Source organism: Stenella coeruleoalba (genome assembly GCF_951394435.1).
Source record: "Stenella coeruleoalba genome assembly, chromosome: 16".
NCBI lineage: Eukaryota > Metazoa > Chordata > Mammalia > Artiodactyla > Delphinidae > Stenella > Stenella coeruleoalba.
The window spans coordinates 11,994,442-12,020,656 of NC_137162.1; the positions used below are offsets into that span (position 1 = coordinate 11,994,442).

Genomic DNA, 26,215 nt, shown 5'->3' on the forward strand with positions numbered 1-26,215 from the left:
TCTTGGAGCTCTTAGTGCCTTTCCACTGTACCCTCAGAACATCAGACCCCAGATCTGCACTCAGCGTTGCTCCCTTGCTTCCTCTGAAGGCTCCACTCCTGGGAAATGGGCCCTGGGCCACCCAGGGTCTGCGACAAGTGTCCTCCGATCTGGGGGAGGGGCGGGCTGACCCCAAGGAACAATGAGGCCTTTGCCTCATGCGCATCTTGCTTGCCGGATATCCGTTCAGAAGCCGGCTCTGGGCCTTCTCTGTCCGAAAGGAGGAAACCTTCCATCCCTAGGGCTGACAGGAAGTGGCAGGGAGGTGCCGAGAGAAACGGAGAACAATTATTATGCATTGGAGAATATAAAGAAATGAATAGACTTTCCAGGCCTTGGAAACCAGGATGGTCGCCTATTCTAACAGCACAGGATTGTCGTTTTCTGATGGAATGTATCCATCACCACCATTTCTAGTGTCTGGATTTGGATCAGTGGGTCTCCCTGTGCCTCACTTATCTTGTCTGCAAAGTGGAGAGGAACAGTAACAATTTACCTGTCAGAAGGCAGAGAGCTGAGCAGATGATTTCTTAGGCATCTTCCACTCCAGGAATTACTATTCTAAGCATCCCGGGCTTGGTTTGGGCTGCATATCCAACTGCCCAGAGCCCTAACTTACAATGAAGGAGTCTGGAGAGATGGAGAATCCTAGAGCTGGCAGCATCTCAGAGCTCAGCAGCTATGGTGGGCCCTTGGCACTTGCTGGCAGCCTAAGGCCTGATGCAGCCCAAAGTTTACTTATTTGACTCACAAAAAAAAAAAAAAACTAAACTAAAATTGAACGCCTTTAGATGGCTTGTGCTCCACAACAGCCTTCTAAAGCTTTCATGTGCACACAGATCACCTAAGGGATCTTGTTAAAATACAGGTTCTGTTTTGCTTGGGCTGAGGAGGATCCTGCGAGTCAGCTATTTCTAACCAACTCCAAGGTTCTGTCAATCCTGCTGGTCCGTGGACCACAGTTTGAGTAACTAAACTGTACAATTAACCGTAATCCCCACCATTCTTTATTGTCTTATACTCAGCCCAAGTCACCACTGATTTTACCTTTCTGGCCTCTACAGACTATTGAGTTTGCAATCCTGGAAAATTCCTGCCTTTCCTTCCCCCCTCCTCACTTTACAGTTGCAAAACAGACCCATAGAGAATAAGTGGGTTCAGCATGGTCATTCAGCAAGTGAAAGTCTATCTACTGCTCTCTCTGCTACAAGGCAATATGTCCTGCCTACAAAATAAATAGCTGTACTTCAAGTACCTGTGCCTCTATGAAGAAATTAGGACATTCCAATGCAAGAATGAAACGATAATGGCTAGCTTTACTGGATACCAGCTGTGGGTCAGGTGCTGTGCTAAGTGCTTTATGATTAATTTCAGTAAACACAACATCCAGATGAGGTAGAGAACACAGCTCCATTTTATAAATAAAGTCACCAGCTTAGGAGAGGTTTTATAACTTGCCTAAGGTCACACAACTGATAAGCAGAAGACCTAAGATTTGAACCTAGCAGTCGGACTCAGAGTCTATGCACTTAATTTCTGGCTAGCGGGCTGGCTGGCAGAGCTGGGTTGCAATTGTTCTGTTTGGCTGCCAGAGTGAATTTAAATTGTACTGTAAGAGGCAAAGCAGGCAGCTGGCTAAATGATTAAGACGTAAGTGGTGGGGGGGGGGTCCATTCCAGTCCATAACACCACCATTATTGCTTCATTCCTTTCCATGAACTGCACTAATGACTCACAGTCCTCTTGAAAAACGGGTTTGATTCAGGAAGAGTTTAAATATCAATAGGTAAACTGGGAATCTTGCTGGCTGAGAGGAAGAAGAGAAATCCAAATGGAGGGTGGGTGAGTTCGAGAGGGATGGGAATATGCCATAGACTAATGCTGACTTCCCAATCCACTCAAGGTCAGCTGAGCTGGAAATGCCAAAGAAACAGGGTATCTTCTTGTTCTTCTGTCAGCACCTGTATTGCGTGGATAAAGCTGCTCTGTCAGAGTTCTTGTAAATAGAAAGCAACTATTCTGAGAGTCACAAACCTATCTTTGTCCCCAAATATGGATTGCTTTGCTTGAATAATCAAACTGGCTTTTTCAATAGTGCTGCAGCTGGAGTTTCCATTCCTTTCCTTGCCTCACAGCTTTCTAATCATCAGGAAACAGCTGGAGAGACAGTGCTTTCATTCTCCCACTTCTTCTCTCCATCTTCCAAGTTCACCTTTATGTACCAAGCACTGCGGGGAATACAAAGCTGATTTCCCAGGAGAGCTCACACTAGGAGAGCAAGCAAACTGGGAGGAAAAGCACTGAGATAAACTGGAATAAGAGCCACTGTGGACACAGGCACAAAGGACTTTGGAAACAGAGAGGAAGTGATTTCAGGCACCTAGGAAGATTCTAGGAGAGGAGAAATGAGAGCTGACCGTGGGATTGGAGGCACGGGGTTTCCTGTTATGTTCCCTCCCCTCTGAGAAGTCCCTTCATCCATGGACCCAGTGGTGACCAAATTTGACATTAAAAACTTTGCAGTGCTGTAGACCACCTACTCTTCTTCTCTTTACTTAATATTTTTCTTTAAAGTCAAGTTGCTTTAAAAAATTTTTTTTTTTATTATCCTAACCCAACACATTTTTGAAATGTGAGTAGTAGTAGAAATATCACACTTTGGAAAAAACTAAACTCCAAGCAACTCATGGGACCGTAGCAGCCTTTGGCTTCAAGATAAACTGGCTGATCGTAATAAGTCTGCTGGTAGGCTTCACCCAGATAATTATGATCTATAGACATCTAAACGCCCAGCTCGGTAACAAGACTTTACAGGGTCATCAGTGGGGCTCTCAACTGCAAGCTCAGAAAAAAGATTCCAGCCACACGTGACCTCTGTGCTCCTGATAATTATGATCTATAGACATCTAAACGCCCAGCTCGGTAACAAGACTTTACAGGGTCATCAGTGGGGCTCTCAACTGCAAGCTCAGAAAAAAGATTCCAGCCACACGTGACCTCTGTGCTCCTGACACTATAGCAGTTTAACATGATCTTCTTTAGTGAGACGGAAAGGCCTCTTTCCTGGTGCTATGTTCTGTTAGGAGGGTCCCCACAGTAGACTTACTTGGGCCCTGAGTTGTTACAAAGTTGTTGCCTCCACTGCATGGAAAGGAAACTGAGCCTGGGAGAATTAGGTCAGTTGATAAGTGGATGGCAAGGCTAGTTTTTTAGGTAAGTGTCTGCCTTCCCTACTCAAAGGCCTGAAATGTGTCTTTTTCATCTTTTGATTTCATTCTCTGTAGAACCTAGTAAGTACCTTATGCACAGGTTTTGGCAATGTTTGCTGACTCAGAGCACATACGCCATGACACAGCCCCACCTGGGCCTCTGGGGTGCTAGTTATTCTGTACTAGTTAACTATCAAAATTCCTACATCACTGCCAGATCAGAGATTAAAAGGGAAAAGTAGGGGAGACTGGCCTCCTGGTATCAGAGGTCAACATCTTAGAAAGCCATGACACTCAGTCCCTGGAATGATTCCATCCATCTGACTGTACCTCCGTCCTCAAATCCAGCTGTCTCCTGCAATCAGCCCAGTGGTTAAGCCAATCACACAATTTTAAGGAAAACTAAGCAGACAAATTTCAACTCACTTTTCAGACTTGAATAGAACACAAGCTATTTACCCCCAAAATGACAGGTGGAGAGCTGGGTATTTTTGTTTGGTTCAGTGCCGAGCAATCAGATAGATTTAGATGGCAGAAAAATGTTCAAATTGGTAAGGAAATTACACAACAAAAGCATAAAAATTAATTCAGAGTGGGAGGAGGAAAAACAGACTCTTTTCTAGTAATCTACTTAAAAGCCAATGATTTTCTGTTAATATGGATAAGGAAAGAATCCAAGCCATCGCTGATGGTCTTTATATGACGAGCATCTGTCAGGCAATGACATGACCGAAGCCAGGTTCATTTGTTTGAGCGTGGTAGCCTACAGTGAAAATGTGGATAAAATCTTGACAACAAAGGTAGAATTGCTTCTTAAGAGAAAAAGGAGGTGAGCTGAGTTAAATGCAATGTGAGGAGCCTTTAAAAGCAGATGACTTGCAGGTGAGAGGGCTCCAGCAATTTCGACATTAATGCTGCAATAACAAACTTTCTCTTGCTCCAGAGACCCTGAGCCTAATTATCTTTGAGACCTTAATATGAAGCTTTTACTGTCCTAAGATAGGCCACTGTGGGCAGGTGAATATTTAATTGACGCAATAAAAGGAGGGCATACTTGCTCCTTCCTTGAAGTCTTAGCTAGTCAGTTGTATGATAAATGGAATCTAACAAACACTCGGAGTTTAAAAAATGTAATGCTTTGCACAGATCTTTTTTTTAATATATACTTTTTTAAAAAATTTATTTTGGCTGCATTGAGTCTTCGTGGCGGGCTCTTTATTGCAGCAGGTGGGCTTCTCTAGTTGCAGTGCGAGGGCTTAGTTGCGGTAGGTGGGATCTTAGTTCCCTAACTCGGGATCGAACCCAGGTCCCTTGCATTGGCAGCATGGAGTCTTAACCACTGGACTACCAGGGAGGTCCCCAGATCACTTTTTTGACAATTACATAAAATAGAATATAGTGTCTAATTTGGAGCAGCTTAATCCCCTCCTGTAGGAGCAAAGGCGTGTGTTCCCTGCCATAGAAATGAGTTTGTGCGGGAACCTGACAGGTTGGAGCACTCATTCCGCTTAGCTGTCATTGTCTCCTCCATAGAGAGAGGATGCCATCTAGCATGAACTCTGGAGAGCTGCAGCCAGCCCCCACACGGAAAAAGTAAGCCTCAGGTTCCACATTTATGGGCTAAAATGAGGCCATGAGTGTGCTAGGTCACTCAATGCAACGCAAACAGTCCCCACGTGCTGCAAAGGGAATTCTGCTCATGAAGTGGTTATTGGGTCATAGAACGTTTCTATTACTTGTATCTCAAGCTCCACAACCCTCATGTGCTCCAGGATCCAACTGGGATTCCAAAGAATTCCCTCCTGTCCAGGCTGAATCTGGCCTCTCTGTGTTTTGGGGGGGACGGGGCAGGGGGGACGGTTCACTTGTTTTTTTTGTTTTTTTGTTTTTTCTTTGCGGTACACGGGCCTCTCACCATTGAGGCCTCTTCCGTTGCGGAGCACAGGCTCCGGACACGCAGGCCCAGCGGCCATGACTCACAGGCCCAGCCGCTCCGCGGCATGTGGGATCTTCCTGGACCGGGGCACGAACCCGTGTCCCCTGCATCGGCAGGCGGACTCAACCACTGCGCCACCAGGGAAGCCCATTCGCTTGTTTTTATTAAGGACACTGGATATTCATTCCATTAAATGGCTGGACTGTAACTCCTTTAACTAGTTCACTGATGAACATTTTTTATTATTACCAATCTTTTGCCATAACAAGGAGATGATTTTTTTTTAAGTTGATGAGTATCTTTTTTCCTTTTGTCATCTACCTTTTAAATTTACATACAGTAATAAAATTCACTCTTTTTGGTGTTTAGTTCTATGAATTTAGACAAATGCATATACTTGTGTAACATCAACACAGCCAAAATATAGAACAGTTCCATCACTCCTGATTTTTTTTTAAAGGAGTAAAGTACTGGTACATACATAATTACATAGATTAACTTTATTTTTTTATTATTTATTTTATTTATTTATTTTTGGCTGTGTTGGGTCTTCGTTGCTGCCTGCGGGCTTTCTCTAGTTGTGGCGAGCGGAGGCTACTCTTCATTGCAGCGTGCAGGCCTCTCATTGCGGTGGCTTCTCTTGTTGTGGAGCACAGGCTCTAGGCGCGCAGGCTTCAGTAGTTGCAGCACGCGGGCTCAGTAGTTGCAGCACACGGGCTCAGTAGTTGCAGCTCACGGACTCTAGAGCAGAGGCTCAGCAGTTGTGGCGCATGGGCTCAGTTGCTCCACGGCATGTGGGATCTTCCCGGACCAGGGATCAAACCCGTGACCCCTGCATTGGCAGGTGGATTCTCAACCACTGCACCACCAGGGAAGCCCCACTCCTGATTTTTTTAATGTTCTTTTTTTCTTTCCTAAAAAAAGAAAAAAAAACCTGAGTTCCTGAAAAAGTTAAACAGAAGTAACACATGATCCAGCAATTCCACTCATAGGTATATACCCCAAGAACTGAAAACTTGTACACAAACGTTCGTAACAGCACTATCACAACAGTCAAAAGGTGGAAACAGGGGACTTCCCTGGCAGTCCAGTGGTTAAGACTCTGTGCTTCCACTGCAGAGGGCACGGGTTCGACCCCTGTCGGGGAACTAAGATCTCGCATGCCTCAAGGTCAAAAAAAAAGGTGGAAACAATTCAGATGTCCATTAACAGATTAATGGATAAGCAAATTGCGGTGTATCCATACAATGGAATATTATTCAGCCACAAAAAGGAATGAAATAATGATACATGTTACAAAGTAGATGAACCTTGAAAACATTTTGCTAAGTGAAAGGAGCCAGACATAAAAGGACAAATGTTTTGTGATTCCATTTATATGAAATATCCATAATTCATAGACACAGGAACATAGATTGGTTATCAAGGGCTGGGATAGGGTGAATGGGGGAGGAACTGCTTAATGGGTCTGGGGGTTTATTTTGGGGTGATGAAAATGTTTTGGAACTAAAGGCGGTAGTTCCCCAACATTGTGAATGTCCTGAATGTCACTGACCCATTCCCTTTAAAATGGTTAATTTTATGTTGTGTTAATTTTGTCTCAATAAAAATATAATTTTTAAATTCAAGTAATAGTTGAGGAATACTTGGATTAGACCTAGTGATTAATAATATTAATATGCTAAACAACAAATTACAGTTTACCAAGTGCTTTCACCTACCTAACGAGTAGGTAGATATTATAATTCCAACTTTATAAACAAGGAAATTAAAGAGATATAAAAGGCTGTTGAAATAGAGGATGCATAACCAGAAAGTTGTAGGATTGGGACTCCAAGCCCAGTCCCTGGTTCTACGTGCAGCGTTGTTTCCATTCTACTGCATGATCTTCTAGAATGATAGGAAAGTTGCAGCATTTTTACCATGTGCACTGATCTTGCAGGAAAGAGAGGATATTGGCAGGAGACCAAGAGTCCAGAGAATAGTTAAATGGACAGAGGGAGCAGCAGAGGAGAGGAGGAAGAAATTAACAAAGAGGACCAGAACCTTGGCGTGCTGAACAAAATTACAAGGGGTGGTGGGCAACAGGCAGGCTGTCTCATGTCGGGGTGGAGTGTGACTCCTCTGAAGGAAAGAGGCTTTGAGCCGTGATAAGCACTCCTGGTTAGGAAATTGCAGATTAGGAGCCTCACTACCTGCTGGCCTGGAGGGGCTGCTCCGCTGCTCCCCTCCACTACCCCTCTCATCCTCCCTCCTCTCTGAGACGTCAGTTTCCCATTGGGGGAAGACCAGAGATGAGACAAAAACAAAAGCATCTTTATTTTCAGCACAACCTCTTGTCCCACCTCTACTCAACCTCTCCCTCTCTGGCCCCCAGCATTCCAAACCCTTGGGGAAATTAAAAGCAGCTTCTCCTTGCACAAGACTTGGAGCCCCTCCCCTAAGGTGCCGTAACAGAGCAGGGAATTGGAGCCCATAATAATGCTTTGAAACCGGTGAGGTTGTGTGTAAATGTTCCATGCTTCGTGACGTGGCACCGGTATTTCTGAAATGATGATGACTAAAGGCAGTCACAGACTATTTAGGCGAACAGCGTTTTGTTGTGGTTGTGGTAGAGGTGGAGGGAAAATTCATCTGAAAGGGAAGAAGACTCTTTTATTTTGGGAAAACACTTTCAGCGGCTTTTAGTTATTTTGAAAATCAAGCCACTTCCCACTCTGGAATGGGAATACAGAGGAGTTGAACTGTGCTGCATATTCTAAAAAGATGTCTTCACCAGGGGAGGCTGATCACTGGGGATTCTTTCTGGGAGAAGCCAAGGTGAGGGTGGGGGAGGGCTGGCATGGAAAAAAGAGGCAAGATCAAGGGTGCTCCATATGATACGCTCCCAAGTGAGCAGATCCCTGAAACATGGGTGAAGAAGGGGTATTGCAAAGGAGAAAATCGTCCCTCAGGGGTGCCTAAGGAGCTGGGAAGGTGACAGAGTGTATGAACAGGATAGCTCACACCCTGCTTTATGTTTGCCTTGTCTGCATTGTAATTCCCCTCTGTCATCCCCAAGCCTTCAATTTAAAATGATCGCTCATCTCTGCTGGCATCCAGGAATTGAGAAAAAGGCATGTGACCACCCTGGGACCCAGAAGTATGTACAGGAAGACCGGCAGCAGCCCAGAGAAGCTTCTGGAGCAAGGGCAAGAGGGGAGCTGAGAAACCCAGAGCAGTTGTTGCGGTGCTGGTACATGAGGTGAAGAGCACACCTGGGGTCAAAATGGACAAGATGTAAAGATTCTTTGGGACTCCCAAGAGGTCCTGGGAATAGGGACTGGTAAAAAGCTGGACTGCTTTCTAATCTAGGCTAGTAGGGACTCTGGTTGTTGGACTCTGAGATGCTAATGTTAATGACATTTTTAGTAACCCAACATGTCAGAACAGAATCTAACCATCATATAAGGTGTCAAAATTATCATTTGTTACTTCCTTCCTTTGACATTTATTGACCCACTGTTAAGTAGGAAGCATAGTTAGGCACCATGGGATGAACAAGACCACAAAGATGAGTAAGGCACACAAGCCCTACCTTTAAACAGCTTCTAGGTGCTTTGCACCAACCAGTCGTATGCAAGAAACTGGAGTAGAAGATAGATCAACGTGAGAAGTACAGACTGCTGCAGGAAGGATGCTTTAAACTGTTTGGATTCAGTGTTGGCAAAACGTCCTAGAAACTGCCGCTTTCACTCATGGTGGAGGGAGTGTAAACTGGCACAGCCCATCTAGAAGGCAATTTGGCAACACGTAACAAAAATTATAAACACACACACGACCCTTAAAGCATTTCCACTTCCAGAAATATACTCTAAAGAAATAAGTAAGAATGTGTGCAAAGATTTGGCTACAATGATATATAAAGATCATAATATTAGTTATAATATGAAGAAAATTTTGAAACAACACAAATCTCCAACAATATCAGTTTGGTTAAGTAAATTATGGATCAACACTTCAGTGGTCTTCCTGTCAAAAATGTTTAACCTGACTTGAATGATGAGGAAATATCAGACAAGTGAACTGAGGGACATTCTACAAAAGAGCTAGCCAGTGTCTCTTAAAACGGTGAAGGTCAAGGAAGATCAAGAAAGACTGAGGAACTATTCCAGCCTAAAGGAGGCTAAAAAAACAAGACAACTAAATGTGATGTGATGATTTTTTCTTTTTTTTCTTTTGTTTTTACTTTTGGCTGCTCTGGTTCTTCGTTGCTGGCCTTCTCTAGTTGCAGCGAGTGGGGTTACTCCTCATTGCAGTGCGCGGGCTTCTCATTGCAGTGGCCTCTTCCATTGCAGAGCACCGGCTCTAGGCACGTGGGCTTCAGTAGTTGTGGCATGTGGGCCCAGCAGTTGTGGCTCGCGGGCTCTAGAGCGCAGGCTCAGTAGTCGTCACGCATGGGCCTAGATGCTCTGCAGCATGCGGGATCTCCCTGGACCAGGGCTCAAGCCCGTGTCCCCCATACCGGCAGGCAGATTCTCAACCACTGCTCCACCAGGGAAGCCCAACACCCCTGATTTTGATCGTTGTAATATGGTTATTGTATAAGAGAATGTCCTTATTATTAGAAAATATACCCTCAAGTATTGAGGGGCTTTTATTTATTCATTTATCTTATTTTTTCAAAAATTTTTTCTGTTTATTAATTTTATTTATTTATTTATTTTGGTCGTGTTTGGTCTTCGTTGCTGCGTGCGGGCTTTCTCTAGTTGCGGCGAGCAGGGGCTACTCTTTGTTGTGGTGCGTAGGCTTCTGATTGCGGTGGCTTCTTTTGTTGTGGAGCATGGGCTCTAGGAGCACGAGCTTCAATAGTTGCAGCACGCAGGCTCAGTAGTTGTGGCACATGGGCTTAGTTGCTCCACGGCATGTGAGATCTTCCCGGACCAGTGCTCGAACCCCTGTCCCCTGCATTGGCAGGAGGATTCTTAACCACTGCGCCACCAGGGAAGCCCTTGAGGGGCTTTTAAAAAGTGAATTAGCCAGTTATTCAAGCTGCAAACCAGGAGAGCCACCAGAAATGATTAAGAAACGAAACATTAGTCAAGTAACAGTTCAAGGTAACAGTAGAAGGCTTGTGATAAAACACAGAGGATTGATCGCCAAGAGAATTACGTTGATGATAATTGTCAAAGGCATTCAGGGAAAGGAGATGTCAGCTGGGATGGGAGGATGTGTAATCAGAAGTGGCTGTATATGGTGAGTTTTTAGCTAGATCTTCAACCAGATTCATCTAAATTGTCCAGGAGCCTGTCATGCGCCAGGCATGGTGCTGGGGTCTGGGCATGTAACAGTGAGCAAGATGGGCATGGTCCTTGCCCTATTGGGGCTTTTATCTTGGGAGGGAACCCAAAAAATACCCAGTAAACAGACAAAGTAATTGTAATTTCCAATCAAAGGAAACAGACAAGGGCCAAGCCGGTAATAAGAGACAAGGTCATTAGGGGAGTCCTCTTGGTGAGGACCACAGCTAAGCCATGACCTAAGTAGGGAGGAGGAGGTAGCCAGACCTGAGCGGAGAGCAGTCCAGTCAAAGAGCACGGCAGGTGCCAAGGTGCACACTGGGTGTTGGGGAAGGAGCAGTAAACCAGCGTGGCTGGAGCAGGAATGGGGTGGGATGGGCCCCAGATGAGTGGTCTGGGAGGAGGCAGGGGCACAGACTGTCTAGGACCCTCTATGAATTGGGGTTTTACTCTAATGAAACGGGAAGCTACTGAAGAGTTTTATGTAGGAGATGAAATGACCTGGTTGGGGTTTGAAGAAGAACCACGGCTGCTGCTGAGGATGAATTGGAAGGAGGCGGTGAAAGCAGAGAGACTAGGTAGGAAGCTGCAGGGCCCATCACGGGAGGGGGAGGGGAAGCAGGCAGACCAGGCGTAAAGGGGTGGGCCTCGAGCCTGTACTTTTGAAACGTCTTCAAATAGAGTTCTACGGGCCATGCGTGGAGTGAATTACAAATAAATATTTCTACCTAAATCCTGTAATCAGCCTGTGGATAGCATTCTGTATTACAGTTTTTGTAGTGCTGTGTCTGAGTTTGGGTTCTCCTAGACCTTGAGACTAGGATTCAATGCAAGGAGCTTGTCTGGGAGGTGCCGGAAGTGCAGGAGAGGTGGGGGAAGTCACACAGGAAAGCAGCCAGTAAAGGTGTGTTAAGAAACCTCCATGGGTGACCAGCTTAATCCCTGTGGAAACTCTGGGAACGCACCTCAGCTTGTCTACCCAGGAGCAGGGGAGCTGGGCTATTTTTACACCAACTCTCTCCACCTGGCCACTCTGAGCGCTGCTGGGCAGGGGTTAATTCTCCTAAATTTCTGTCTTTCCATAGGGATGGGTGGTCCGGCCTTCCCCAGTTCTGAAAGGCCTCAACACAGAGATGCAGGTAAGGGCAGCTGGGAATCTCCGGAGTCCAAAGAAGTAGCAGGGCCTGAGGGACACAGAGACATGGGACAGAATTGTGTGGACTTTGTGTTGGGTTTTCTTTCCCTTTTAAAATAGACCTCACATCATGGAAGTGACCTAAGCCTTTTTGATCACCAAGAGGCCCTAAGAAGCTGTGAAAATTCCAGGGGAGAAATGACGGTGGCCTGGGCTGAGGTGGTGGCAGTGGAGGTGGAGAGAAGACCGTGTATCCTTTGGGTGCTGGTCGACTGGGATGGTGGGGAGGGCGCCGTGAGGCATAGCTTTGAGGAGAGAAAGCAAGAGTTTGGTCTTGTGTTTGGTAAGTCTGGGCTGAGTAAGAGCCATCTGAGTGGGGATGTTGGCAGGCTGGATGGGAGACACAGCTCTAAGAAGGGGATAGGTAGCCAAGGGTATGGGGAGGGAGGGATGACTGGGGGGCACAGAGGATTTTTAGGGCAGTGGACTATTCTGTATGATGCTATAGTAGTGGATACACGTCACCACATTTGTCCAGACTTGTAGGATGTACAACACCAGAGTGAACCCTAATGTAAACTAAGGGTGACAATGACATTATCAGTGTAGGTTCATGGACTATAACAAATGCATCACCGTGGTGTGGGATGTAGATATGGGAGAGGCTGTGCAGGAGCGGGGACAGGGAGGAAACGGGAAGTCTCCTGTACTTTCACTAAATTTTGCTGTGAACCTGCAACTGCTCTAAAAAATATGATCTACTGAATAGGGAGCCGGGGGAGAGGGAATAGGCAATAAAGACAGGAGGGGAAAGGCTCAGAAGGAAGCCGAGGTGTGTCGGGGTGGCAGGAAGGGAGCTGCCCTCTGAGTGAACGTGAGGTGACCAGGGGCCTCCAGTGGGCAGGCCCTCCCAGCCCAGCCTCACAAGAAGCTTCACAAGAAGCCTGTGAGGTGAGTGTTCCTGCATGGAGACTCTCAGACTTGGGAAGGTGAAACAATCTGTGGGTCCGTGGGGTTTTTTTTTTTTTTTTTTTTTGGCTACATCATGTGGCTTGCAGGATCTTAGTTTCCCGACCAGGGATTGAACCCACAGAGTCCTAACCACTGGATCGCCAGGGAATTTCCCCATGGGGTTTTTTTCTTTTTTAGTACACGGGCCTCTCACTGTTGTGGCCTCTCCCGTTGTGGAGCACAGGCTCCGGATGCACAGGCTCAGCGGCCATGGCTCACGGGCCCAGCCGCTCCGCGACATGTGGGATCTTCCCAGACCGGGGCACGAACCCGTGTCCCCTGCATCAGCAGGCGGACTCTCAACCACTGCGCCACCAGGGAAGCCCTCCGCATGGGGTTTTGAACTGAGGACAAGTCGACTCCACCCGCTACTCCGCTGCCTGCCCTTGAGGAGCTCACCGTGGAGCAGCACGAGGCCATGCAGTGGGAATCCGGGGGATAATGTTCTCAGGAGAGGCCTTTGCTAGCAGACATGGCTCAGTGTTGAGACTGCATCTTCCCTGAACCCAGGGGCCCTCGTCAATGGGAAAAGAAGAGGAAAAAAATGAATGTTTTTTGCCGTGGAAAGAGGAAGAACTCAGCAAAACCCAGAGTAATGTTTGTCATCTCTAATTGTAGCCCTACTTACCAGAATATTAACTTGTGGTTCCAGGGAGGTATTTTCCTAATCATCATAAAAAGTAGCATATATCTTTTCATTTGCCTTTCCCTCGACTAGGTCCAAAAATTCTTCTCCCAAACTCAAAAGCAAGAATTTCAGTTATTTTCTACCCTTTTGGTAATGAGGACAAGTTCAGTTTGTCTTTTTTCTTCAGGGGAACAATCTGTGTCCTTGTTGTGACAGCTAGAGAAAACTGAATAAAGAGATGTCTTTTCCAGAATGAATGTGGAAAGAACGTTTTGGCCACCATGTCAGCCACTGCTTATTCATTCATTTGACAAATTTTTCTGAGCAGTCGCTATGAGCCAGGCACTAGCCTAGCCATGGGGACCACAGAGCTGAGCAAGACATGAGCTCTACCCTCATGAAGTTCACAGTATGGTTAAGATCTAGAGAAGACTATAGAAAATTCCAGTGTGATGTGGCAAGAGCAATGAGAATGAGAAAAACGTGAGAAATGAGAATGAGAAAAGCTTTCTAGGTACCTGCAAGGTTTCTCTAACCCAGACCCATGGGGGGGGGGGTAGTCCGGGAAGGCTTAGCAGAACAGTGCTCAAATACCAATACTAATTAAGATGATCTGTTCTTGGAATGAACAAGTGGAGGACTCTGCTTATCCTCCCAGGGGAAGTCCTTGGCTGTAGCCTGAGATTTAGCTGAAGGCCACTCACTTTGCAATTCTGAACAGGCTTGAAAGGCTCTGGTATGAAATTCCTTCTGGGCCTCTGGGCCTGAGATTCTAGGTTATTTCATTCCTTTTAGGACAAGGGAGATAAGCTTTAGACAGATATCAGCAGACCAACGTGTCCAGTGAAGAGTTCTCAGTTCTAATTATCCCCTTGCCAATGGATCCCTGTGTGACTTGAGGCAAGCTGTTGAACCACATGCAATTGCTTCAGCTTTCTGTTTAGAAAAGAAGCGATAAGCAGTGAAACGTCCTCTCCAGTGGCCAAAAGATCTGGGAATTGGGCTGCTGTCTTGGGCCTGTAAGTAGATAAGGTGGGGGGTCCTTGGAGAAAGAGAACCAGGCATGGCTTTCTTGACCTAACGGAAGCCATTTTTGGCCTAAGCTATTTTGTGATCTAAGCCTGGCCACAGAACTTGCCCTTGAACAGGTCTCAGTAATTAATGATCTAAAGGGAACAGAAGAATGCAGAAACAAATTACTTTATCAGGCAAGAGAAGAAACTATAGCAAAGATAATACATCAGTTGTAAAGACTTCCAGGTCTGTTTCAATGTTTAAGATTGGCCTGAAGCGTTCAACCACCAGATCGACTGGAACTTAAAGCTTGGACTTGGGGACTTCCCTGGTGGCACAGTGGTTAAGAATCCACCTGCCAATGCAGGAGACACAGGTTTGATCCTTGGTCTGGGAAGATCCCACATGCTGTGGAGCAACTAAGGCCATGTGCCTCAACTACTGAGCCTGCACTCTAGAGCCCACGAGCCACAACTACTGAGCCCGTGTGCCACAACTACTGAAGCCCACATGCTTAGAGCCCACGCTCCGCAATAAGAGAAGCCACTGCAATGAGAAGCCTGTGCACCGCGATGAAGAGTAGCCCCTGCTTGCCTCAACTAAAGAAAAGCCCGCATGCAGCAACAAAGACCCAACACAGCCAAAAATAAATATAAAAAATAAATTAATTAAATAAATTAAAAAAAAAACTTGGACTCTTTCTACCACCCAAGCCCCTTCATGAATATGCATGTACCCTTAGCTTAAAACTTCCCCAGTTTTCCTGTTTGAGGAGATAATGCTTTGGGAAAGATCCCTGGTGTTCTCCTTACTTGCTGCAAGTAATAAATCCTTCCTCCTCCGGATTTTGCCTCGGTTGTGTCTTTTGGCTCCACACCCAACAAGAGGCGAACCTGGTTTTTCAGGTAACAGGCCTGGTGTTTGAAGAATACTCACCTAGAATCTACATTTTGTCACACTTACTGTAGGGCCACTGTATGATTTTTATCATGTTTGATGAATTTGCTTCAAAGTACCCTGCTCACCACTGAGAACTTGGCTTTACTAATCAACAGAAAACAAATTTTAGATATGTCCTAATTCTCCCAATTTTGGCAAAAGAAGACAAAACGGAAGCCCATGCATCATCCTAAAGGTTTTGAGGACAACACAAACCTTGATGTGCCTGACCCACTCATCTTATTAACGGACTAAAATTGCATTAATAATTTTTTTTTTTTTTTGGCCACGCCATGCAGCATGCTAGATGTTAGTTCTCCGACCAGGGATCACAACCTGCGCCCCTTGCATTGGGAGCTCAGAGTCTTAACCACTGGACCGCCAGGGAAGTCCCTGCATTAATATTTAATTTCATTTCATCCAGAAGCCACAAGGCTACACCTCTGGCTGAAATAGGAAAGGGATTCTTTTACAGAAACAGTAATCCACAGGTTCACAAAAAGTAGCAAATATGGAAATATCTATCTTCCCACCTGGATTAGACCTTTTTAGGTTGGGGCGACAAATAGAAATAAAGTGTCGCTTTCCCAAGCATGCAGCTACTTAGAAGCTTTAACAGGAATTAGCCCCGTATGAATTGGGTCAAGGGACGCGACCACAAGGACGTTTACACGCGGAGGATCCCCAGAAGGCGAGGAGGATGCAGCTCTTCCCCGCCGCGTCTCCGGCCGGGCCCCGCCCCCGCCTACCTAGACCCCGCCCCTGTCCCCGCCCTCCCTGTAGACCCCGCCTCCTCTGCTTCTCCGTCTGCCCCGTGGGTGCCGTGCACCCTGAAGATGGCGGCCGTGGCGGGAAGGTTGCTCCGGACTTCGGTGAGTGGCTGGCGGCGGGGCACAGGCGCGGAGACACTGTGATGGCTCCGAGAACGTGCTTCCCAGATGGGATCCCGCTCCCCTGCGGCCTTGGGGTCTTTCACCCTTCTTGGAGTATATCGGAGGGTAACGGACCAGAGGCCTCCTCCTCTACGGAAGGCTCCCTGCGCCTGCGCAGAGCCGCCCTTCCCCCCACCCACCCTTCTTGTGGTGCCCTGCCCAAATCCCTTTCGCTCCAGGTCGTGGGTCCCCGGTCCCCTCTCTACCTAAGCATCTGGCTCTCGATGCAGGCGACCTGGCCCCTGGTCCCGGTTCTGTAACCGACTCTGTGACCTTGGACAAGTGACGTCTCCTTTCCGAACCTCAGTTAACTTTCCTCACCTTAACAAAGAAAGAATGATGTTTCCGTGAGCAGCCACTTAAATGCTGGATGAAAACCAAAATGCCAAAGTAACCAAAATGCTTACGTGCAAAAGGCGCTTTTCTCCTCCCCACCCAGGGCGGTCCCAGGGCCGTTTTCTCCAGGCAAAGCCTAGTACCCTCTTGCTACCCGCCCTCCCTTTCTCGTGGTGGGGTTCAGCGCAGCCTCTTTCTTCTTCCTGAGTCATGCTGGACCCTGAAATTGAGCAAACGTTTCCCTTGAGCCCTGTCCAAACTTTCCCGGAGGCTGAACTTTGCTCTGCTTGTTTGCTTCTCTGTGGAGCTGGAAGGCCCTTGTCTTTTCTAGGGAAAACCTTGACCATAGTAGAACATGCTCAGCAGATCTGCTGGTAAAGGGCTTAATACACAGGGCCTGGCAAAGTTTCCCGGCTTCTGAATCCTCTGGGTTGCTCTTAAAAGCATGGAGTCTTTATGTTCTTATAATTCTCTGCCTTGCAGTCTTTTTTTTTTTTCCATTCATTAATTTATATATATTTTTAAATAAAAATTATATACTTGAGGTGTGCATCATGATTTGATATACGTAATGAAATGATTACTGCAGCCAAACCAATTGACATATCCCTTCACATAGTTACTTCTCTGTGTGTGATGAGTATACCTGAAATCTACTCTTAACATATTGCCAGCTTCAATACAGTATTATTAAGTATAGTCAGTATGCTTGTACTTTAGATCTCAAGACTTATCCTACATAACTGCAACTTTGTACCCTTTGACCAACATCTCCCTTTCCTCCTCCCCAACCCCCTTTACAATCTTGAAGGATAAGGAAGCAGAAGGGAATTTTAAGAACATGGAGACTCAATCCATGCCCTTAGAGTTTGGAGTTTGGTATTTTTGTTCACAGGAATAAGGACAGCCGAGGCCACTACTGGCCTGATGCCCTCTCAGCTGGGATTCAGCCACCATTCTGGGAATACTTCCTAATTTAAAGTGTTTCTCTTTTTAGCTTGTCCGACAAGTGAGTGCCATTCCTTGGGGCATTTCTGCCTCTGCAGCCCTTAGGCCTGCTGCTTCTCGAAGAACGTGCTTGACAAATGCACTGTGGTCTGGCTCTGCTCAAGCAAAATTCGCCTTTAGCACCAGTAAGTGTTGTTATGCTTTGGTTTGAACCAGAAAATGGCAACATGTGTCATCTCTGTACAGGGGCTCGGAACCCTGGCAGTGTATTAGACTCCGCTGGGGAGCTTTTGCAAACATACCACTGCCCCAGTCCCACCCCAAACAAAATGAGTCAGTCTCTGGGGTGAGACCAGAACATCAGTATTTTTCAAAAGCTCACCAAGTGATTTTGGTGTGCAGCCAAGGGCTGAGAATCACTGAGGCAATCTGCCCTTGTGTCGCATTTCCTTGTTGGTTCCAGAGGTTTTAATCCCGTGTTGGGGAACTTGAAGTGGGGTGAGAACACTCAGAGGCCTCTGGGCCTGCTGTGTTTGAAGGGGTGTGAGCTGACTGGGGACTGACAGTGCAGCTCCTCTAAAGGCATTTGGATTCAAACTTGTGGGCGGGCTCCACTTGGCCATGTTAGGCCAGTCGAATGGACTGCTCCGTGATCTGAGTGACACACAGCTATTTCTTGAGATTTACACTCCATTATCTAGAATCTGAGGTTTGCTAAGTACAGCCTCAGATATCTGGAAATGCCTCCTTTAGATCTATCGCACCTTTTAAAAAGAGTGTATTTAACATGTAATGGTTTCGGGGGATATACTTTAGCAAACCCTCTGTGGGTGAAATGTTCTGAAAAATTTTACAATTTTACTTCCCCAGAGCTTTAAGAAATTTCTGGTAGCGATTTGATGCCACAGGTTTAAACCTTTCCTTGTCACCTGTCCCAAACCCCCCTCCCAACAGCTCCTCCTGTTTCTGAAGCAGGCATCTTGACCCTTGGCCTCCTTTGTCCCGCCTTCCCAGGTAGAAGCATGTCCTCTCCAATTCTGACACAGCTCTTAAATCCTTTCCTTTCTTTCTGTTCCTTCTGCCGTACCCTTTCCCTCCACACCTCTCACTTAGATGCCTGCAGTCACCTCCTAACATCAGGCTCCCCCCTCCCTGTTCCTCTTACTGTCCCCTGCAGACTGATCTTCCTGAGAACAGCCGACGCATCATCCATCTCCTACGTGAAAGCCTCCAGTGATTCCTGTATCTCTTCTTTTAAGAACAGATTCATCGGCCTGATATATAAGGGCCCTTGCAGCATGGCCTTCACCAGCCTTGCTTTGTCTCCCACATGTCTTCCCTCCATGCACACCTGCTCTCTATATCAAGCTCTGCCACGGGCTGTCCCCCACACCTGCCCTGTTCTTTTGTGCCATCAGCCCTGGTCTTGGCAAAATCCGAACCATACTTAGAATCCACCTCGAGGGTCATGTTGTCCTTAATTCTATGTTCATTCCATCCCTACTATCTCCTGTCATTTTAGTTTCCACAGCACTTTGAATTTGTGTACAGTCTAGAACTATGAAAAGAGAAAAAATTACCTAAGATGTATAATTGAACTGAACTTTTAATTACACTATTAATTAATTACTGTGAGAGGATTAAATAAAACCAAATAAGTGCTTGGCTTAACCATGAACTATATACGTGTGTGCTATGTTTTGTTTTCAGGTTCCTCATGCCATGCCCCTGCCGTCACCCAGCATGCGCCCGATTTTAAGGGTACAGCTGTTGTCAATGGAGAGTTCAAAGAAATAAGCCTTGATGACTTTAAGGGGAAATATTTAGTGCTCTTCTTCTATCCTTTGGATTTGTAAGTGTATTTTCTGTGATGCTTTAATGTCATCCTGAGAGCAAGCAGAGATCCCCGCCCCGCCGCTGACATTGCCTGTCTCTAGTTACTCTTGTCAAGGGGAAGGTTGCTGCTGACCCTTTGTCACTGATGGTCTTGTTGATACAGTTTCCATCTGTAGCTAATTTACAAGTGATAAATATAGGGGGTGAAGTGGCATTCCTCTTAATGGGGCAGGGGTTTAATGTACGGACTCTGGAGTAGTGGTTCCTGTAAGCCAGTCTGTGAGGAAGTTTTCACTGGTTCGGGGGGAAAATGAGAAAAGTAAGGATAAAATGAATTTTCTCATGAAGCTACTTTATTTAGATAAAATTTTGTCTTCTTGGAATATGCCTCCCCTACCCCCATTTTTTTAATATGATTCTTAAATAGAAAGGTGATAAATCTTTTTTTTTAAATTGGAGTATCATTGTGACCAGGAGTCCAGTGAGGATGGTTAACCATTTTGCCTTTCTCACCTTTAAGCAAACTGAACTAGTTTTTTTTAAATTAATCATTTATTTATTTTATTTTTGGCTGCGTTGGATCTTCATTGCTGCGCGCGGGCTTTCTCTGGTTGCGGCGAGTGGGCTCCTCACTGCGGTGGCTTCTCTTGTTGTGGAGCACGGGCTTTAGGCTCGCGGGCTTCAGCAGTTGCAGCACGCAGACTCAGTAGTTGTGGCTCATGGGCTCTAGAGCACAGGCTCAGTAGTTGTGGCACATGGGCTTAGTTGCTCTGTGGCATGTGGGATCTTCCTGGTCCAGGGCTCGAACCCGTGTCCCCTGTATTGGCAGGCGGATTCTTAACCACTGTGCCACCAGGGAAGTCCCTGAACTAGTTTTTAGACACCTATTGTTCAGATTTTAAAGCCTTGTTTTTCAATTCTCTGATGAAAATTTCTACCCTTTTTTCCTAGCACCTTTGTGTGTCCTACAGAAATTATTGCTTTCAGTGACAAAGCCAATGAATTTCACGATGTGAACTGTGAAGTCGTTGCAGTGTCAGTGGATTCCCACTTCACCCACCTGGCCTGGATAAACACACCAAGGAAGGTATAAACATCATTCACGCTGTGTCTGCACTTGTGATCTTAAAAACTCAAATGATCCCATTAAAGACCAACGTAGAAGCTGTTAAAGCACGACTAGCCTGAAATGGGCTATTTGTCAGGCCTAACCTACTGGCAAATTCTGTTAAACTCTACCCACCCGTATCTCCTTTAACATTGCATGTACTTACTCCCCACTACACTTGTATTTTCCAGAGTACAAACAGTAACAGAGAACAGACTCTGCAGGGCAGGGGAACAGTTGGGGTTCATTGCCTCCCCTCTCACGTGTACCCTGTAGGTCCCCGGGACCCTGCGAGCCATGTGGGACAGTGATTAAGTTTTCTGATTTCACTGCTGTCCACGGTCAGTATTCTTGCCTAGAAACTTGCTTGGGAGAATCAAAATTTCTAGCTATGCTGCCGGACTATCAATCAAATTATTCAAAGTATTCTTTTTTTTTTTTAAACTGTTCCATTTTTATGCTTCAGAAATTAATCTTCAACCAAAAGGATACTGTAAGAATTAGAAAAAGAAAGGTCTGTAGTATCAGCTGGGTTTAAATCCTGCCTCTGCCCCTTTCTAGCTGTGACCTGGAGCAAGTTACTTAACCTTTGTGTGTCTCAGTTTCCTCATCTGTACAGTGGTGGTGATGATAGTAGCTACTCCAGAATGCTTAGAGGAGGAAGTGAGACAACAGAAAGAGCTTAGAGCAGCGCTCGGCCCATTGTTGGTGCTCGGTCACCACTGTCCGTTGCCACCGTCAGTCAGACATCGTGTTGCCGGGCCGAGGCTGCTGCGGGAGCCACAGTATAACAACCAGCCCTGTTTGCATTTTTATTAGAATGGCGGTTTGGGCCACATGCACATCGCACTCTTGTCAGACTTGACTAAACAGATTTCCCGAGACTACGGTGTGCTGTTAGAAGGTCCCGGCCTTGCACTACGGTAAGATCTGTTTCTTATGAACTTAAAATTGGTTTTCATGTTTAGCATCATCCTACTTCACAGGGGATTTATAGACACCTTGGTAGGGAATTTTGAGAACCCCAAATCCTTAATTTGTCTTTTAATACGCACTGATGGATGCTTCCTGCAAGGGTTTGCAGTCTTTCAGAAATGGCTGAGACATGTGTGCCCCCTGCGTCACCCTGGGCCTGTTTCTGAAGAAGGATATCATGTCTTGATGGTCACACTGCTCCACTCTCCCTGACTGTCTGGGAGCCACTCCTGGTGGTGAAGCCATCAGACTGTTTGGAGATGAGCGGGGGCGGGGCGGGGGGGGGGGAGGTGGCCAGCAAGGGTAGGAGTCCGTTTTCTAGAATGGTTAGGATCTTGTGCAAGCACTGGAACCAGACTGGAGTTTGAATTTATTTAAACTCAGCTACTTAATAGCTGTATGACTTTGAGCAAGATATTTAACCTCTTTGAGTCCCATTTTTCCTGTAACTAAAATGAGAATGTACCTCCCAGGTTGGTTGTGAGGATTAAATAAGGTGAGGCAGCTATAGAGTTTTGGGCACAGGTTCTAGTACCTGTCCCAGCCTGTCAGCCTTGCCGGGAGGGATGAGAACTTAGGCCTTAGAACTGGCGTCCTGATGGCTGCTGAATGAAGGCGGGATTGGGCAAAACCTTACCTCCAGGAAGGAAGCGAGAACCCCTCTTGGATGCGCCTCCCAGTTTTGCTGGGGGCGGGCTTGAACCCGCTCACCTGCTTGCTCTTGTAGCTGACGTCTGGCCTGCTTGGGTCACACCTGCAATTTTAGCTCCAGGAGCCACCTTGGAGCTTGGGCCTTTTTGACTCCAAGGGGATTACAGTCTTCCTTTAATAAACTAAAGCCTAGCTTTGACAGAGGTGGCAAGGGAAGGAGAAGAGTGCTGGCATTTTCCTCCCAGGATCTCCTCCCCTGTAGAGTCGTGCTAATTTTGCAGTTACCTCCCTACTGGTTTCACTATCAGGATTGACAAAGGGGGAGGAGTCGAGTCTGACTTGTAAGATAAGGCTTTCTTTCTGGAGTCTGTGGGCCCTGATCCAGCCTAGCCCTGGGTCTGCATCTAAACGGTGGACTCCACCTTGCCTGCACCTGCAGGGGCATATGCGCCAGGACCCCTTAGCCTCAAAGCCTAGACCCCCAAAGGCCAGGCCCAGGGAGGGGGAACCACCTTTTTATCTTCTGAGTTCTCTCTAACTTGTCTTTTTCCTGAGTGATTAACACTTGGAATGCCACACCCTTTTAAAGATGGACTGTTAAAAACCTAGGAGTTTTATGACATCTGCATATGTCATAGTAACACCAGCACTCATATGGAAGATGAGCACAGACCCCAGGGTGGGTCACCTCATTACATTGCTGCCAAGTGACAAAGAGTGATGGGCTTGGACAATCTGACAATAAAAGTAATAACTAGAAGTGATTGAAACACATCAAATATGTTTAAATCGATGATTTGAAGAGTTCCAGGGAACCAATTCATTATTTTGAAAACTATTAATAATGGAATAGTACTAAGCACTCATTCTGTCTTTCCTGTACCAACTGTACCTCAGGGTAACCAAAATAAATAAAAGTGATGGGCTTGGTTTTTCCTTTAGATTTCTGCTCTGCATAGCCTCAAGGCCAGTAAATTTTCCCATGGGATTTTCCCCCCCTCTACGCAAGAATTCACTCATTTCATAAGTACTTACTGAATACAGATAAAGTACATCTCTGTCCCTTCCCAGTTGCTTGTGGTTTCTTGCCAAGATTTGATGCAGCAGCCCGAAGAATGCTTACTACATCACTAATAAGAAGTCTTCGGTCTCTGTAGTTCAGTGACTTACAGATTCTGCGACATATAGGTCACATTTGTAAATGTGACCGTACTGCCTGTTTTCCATGGTGGCCTTGTCCAGTCCTGTCTTTGTTAAAGCATCTGTCATCAATAAGAGATGATAAGCTGTTTGTATAGCAAGGAAAACCCCATTTTTAAGCATATGATAGAGTTTATTAATAAGTGCTCTATCAAGGATAATTAAAGACAAAAAGGGGTAGAAGTTAGAGTCTGTCTAGCTCTGGTAATGTTGAAATACTGATGATGGTAAATTCTGATGCAGAGGTCTCTTCATAATTGACCCCAACGGAATCATCAAGCATTTGAGCGTCAATGATCTCCCAGTGGGCCGAAGCGTGGAAGAGACCCTCCGCTTGGTGAAGGCATTCCAGTTTGTAGAAACCCATGGAGAAGTCTGCCCAGCCAACTGGACACCAGATTCTCCTACAGTAGGTTTATTTTCCAAAAGCAATGGGACCCCAGCAGAGGGTCCCAGGTCCTCACTGCCTCAAGGGCTGCTGGCCTGGAATATCCATGAAAGAAGCCCAACCTTGGAGCAAGGGTGTAGATGGTGTGCAAATGGGTGAAGCTGGTGCAGGTGGGGGTGGGACCAGGCACCAGGCAGGCTGTTAATGTAAGTTTCATCCAGGTATTTTAAAGGAAACAGACCAATCTTTAAAAAGTTAAAGAACTTTAGATTAAAAATTGATGGCTTTCACCTCACTTTTGAGATCATAAAGTCACTTACCCAGTGAAATGTTTTTGTATTTTCAGATCAAGCCCCATCCGACTGCTTCCAAAGAATATTTTGAGAAGGTAAATCAGTAGACCATCCCACGTGCACCTGCAGCTTCCCACACCAGAAAAGAACCACAGCTGGAACTCACTTTTAGCATTTCAAAGATTATTATTTATAGAAGGCAAAAAAACAATTATGCTTGTATTCGTAAATATTACTCTAAATGTTTTGTTTTTGTAACATTGGCCAAGGCTTTTAAAATGTGGTTAGTTACTAATGTAAGGAGTCCTTTATTAGCAGTGTATGGATGGATGGCTAGTTGCTATAGAATGTGCAGTTCCCCTATTTCTTGGATCATGTCTTCAAAGGGAAAAGGAAACAACTCTTCTTTATCAGCCTTACTTGAACCTTTGTGTACACTAGCGTAGTGTGACAGGCATCAAAAGCTTCTGATCAAGGGTCCTGAAATTTTCTTCTTGAGTTTCTTTATATTAAACTGAATTTTCTTTTAAGATCATAGTTTTAAGTTGTTAGCATCAATTGTCTAATTTAACACTTGCAGGACTTCCCTGGTGGTCCAGTAGTTAATACTCTGTGCTCGCAATGCAGGGGGCGTGGGTTCGATCCCTGGTCAGGGAACTAAGATCCCACATACCATGCAGTGTGGCCAGGAAAACCAAAACAAAACACTTGCAATGAATGTGTATGTGATTGAAGCAGATGTGAATCATGTTTTTTAAAAAACCACCTACAGTGGCCAAGTGACTTAACTGACCATGCATGTTCCCCAGTCCTGAGATTTATACTTTATATAATTATTTTACTTATTTTGTTAGCTGACTTAGTGCCTACATACATTTCTAATATTTATTGGGCATAATTATAAAGGATAATTATTGAATCCAGGGATTGCAGTTTGAATTTGAATCATTCATGCATTTGAATCATTGTAATTATTTTATTTCCTGAAGTGTTCAATGTAAAAAAATATAAAAATAAACATTTTAAAATACTTGCATTTTTTTTAATACTTGCATTCTTAACACCATTAATTTATTGGTTCAGCTTATGCTGTGGGACTCTAGTTTTCCTTCTCTGATTATATCAACAAACATTTATTGAACATTGAACTCAGTGGCTACAAAGATGAATAAGATGCTGGCTCCACATCCAAGGAACTCAGTTTAGGGGGTGAAAGAAACATGGAAGCATTTGTTAATTTTAATAAATCCTGGAGTTCCTACCATATGCTGTGTACTATTTTGGAGGCAAGAGAGTGAACAGAAAAGACACACCCCTTCCTTTATGCACTTAAATTCTAGAGGGAATAAACATAATAAAAATACATAGGGGGACTTCCCTGGTGGTCCAGTGGTTAAGACTCCATGCTTCCACTGCAGAGGGCGCGGGTTCAGTCCCTGGTGGGGGAAACTAACATCCCACATGTCTTGCGGCATGGCCAAAAAAAAATACATAGGATGTTTGGAAGGACAATAAAGTGGAACAAGGGACTAGAGCAGAGTGCTGCAGGTGTGTTCTAAAAGGGTTTCAGGGAGTCAGTCTCTCCAGGTCTGTTTTCTCATCTGTAAAATGAGGACTGTAATTGTACCTATCTTAGGGTTTTGATGATCAAATGAGATAAAACATGTAGGTGAGAGAGTAAGGAGGATAAGAAGGTTCTAGGCAAAGGGCATGGCAGGTGCAAAGGACCTGAGGCAAGGGTGGACTTGGGGTGGTGAAGAATTGAAGGGCCATGTGACCAGAGCTGTGAAGGAGAAGCATGGTAATGGGGAGCCCAGAGTGCTTTATGGGCAAGCTAAGGACTTTGGATTCTATTCTGAGATGGGAAATGTCAGGAATGTTCTTGAGAAGAGTTACATCAACTTGTTCTAAGAGGATCACTCTGGCTCCTTTGTTAAGGCTAGACAGTCCAGAGAGGGAAGCAGGTCAGGTGGGCTGGATCTGTGACATACCTGCAGGGAGAGCCAGCAGGATAATACAGGTGTGCTAAACTGTGGTACAATAGATAACATTCCTGGGGCATCGAACACTGGGGAACAGCGAGGAGGGGGCACCTTACCCAGCTATGGGCATCAAGGAAGTCTTCCTGGAGGACAAGATGAAGTCTTGAAGCCTATGGAAAAGTGAGCCAAGTGAGCTGAGCAGAAGTGGGAGCTGAGAGGCCACATGGGCCTCTGATAAGCTGGTTTCATGTTCCCAGAGGGGAAGGCAAAGCAAGGGAGGGCAAAGGCCAGCTGCCTGTAAGTGGCCCAGACGGAGCCAGCACTGTTAGGGCTTTTACACGTTTTATCTCATTGGATCCACAACAAAAACAAAATA

General features: G+C 45.7%; 1 protein-coding gene across 1 annotated transcript; it reads left to right on the top strand.

Moving 5' to 3' along the window:
• The first annotated feature begins 15,998 nt into the window (after window positions 1–15,998).
• On the top strand, window positions 15,999–24,887 carry PRDX3 (peroxiredoxin 3). Its single transcript, XM_079900247.1, has 7 exons — window positions 15,999–16,062; window positions 17,456–17,591; window positions 19,117–19,258; window positions 20,194–20,329; window positions 21,170–21,273; window positions 23,420–23,585; window positions 23,911–24,887. The coding sequence occupies exons 1-7, from the start codon at window positions 16,027–16,029 to the stop codon at window positions 23,962–23,964; spliced, it is 774 nt and encodes a 257-aa protein (XP_079756373.1). The 5' UTR covers window positions 15,999–16,026; the 3' UTR covers window positions 23,965–24,887.
• The last annotated feature ends 1,328 nt before the right edge of the window (window positions 24,888–26,215 follow it).

Coding starts and splice junctions, on each gene's coding strand:
- PRDX3 (XM_079900247.1), top strand. CDS start 16,027: ATGGCGGCCGTGGCGGGAAGGTTGCTCCGGACTTCG. Junction 21,274..23,419: donor GGTCCCGGCCTTGCACTACG/GTAAGATCTGTT, acceptor ATTCTGATGCAG/AGGTCTCTTCATAATTGACC. Junction 23,586..23,910: donor GGACACCAGATTCTCCTACA/GTAGGTTTATTT, acceptor TTGTATTTTCAG/ATCAAGCCCCATCCGACTGC.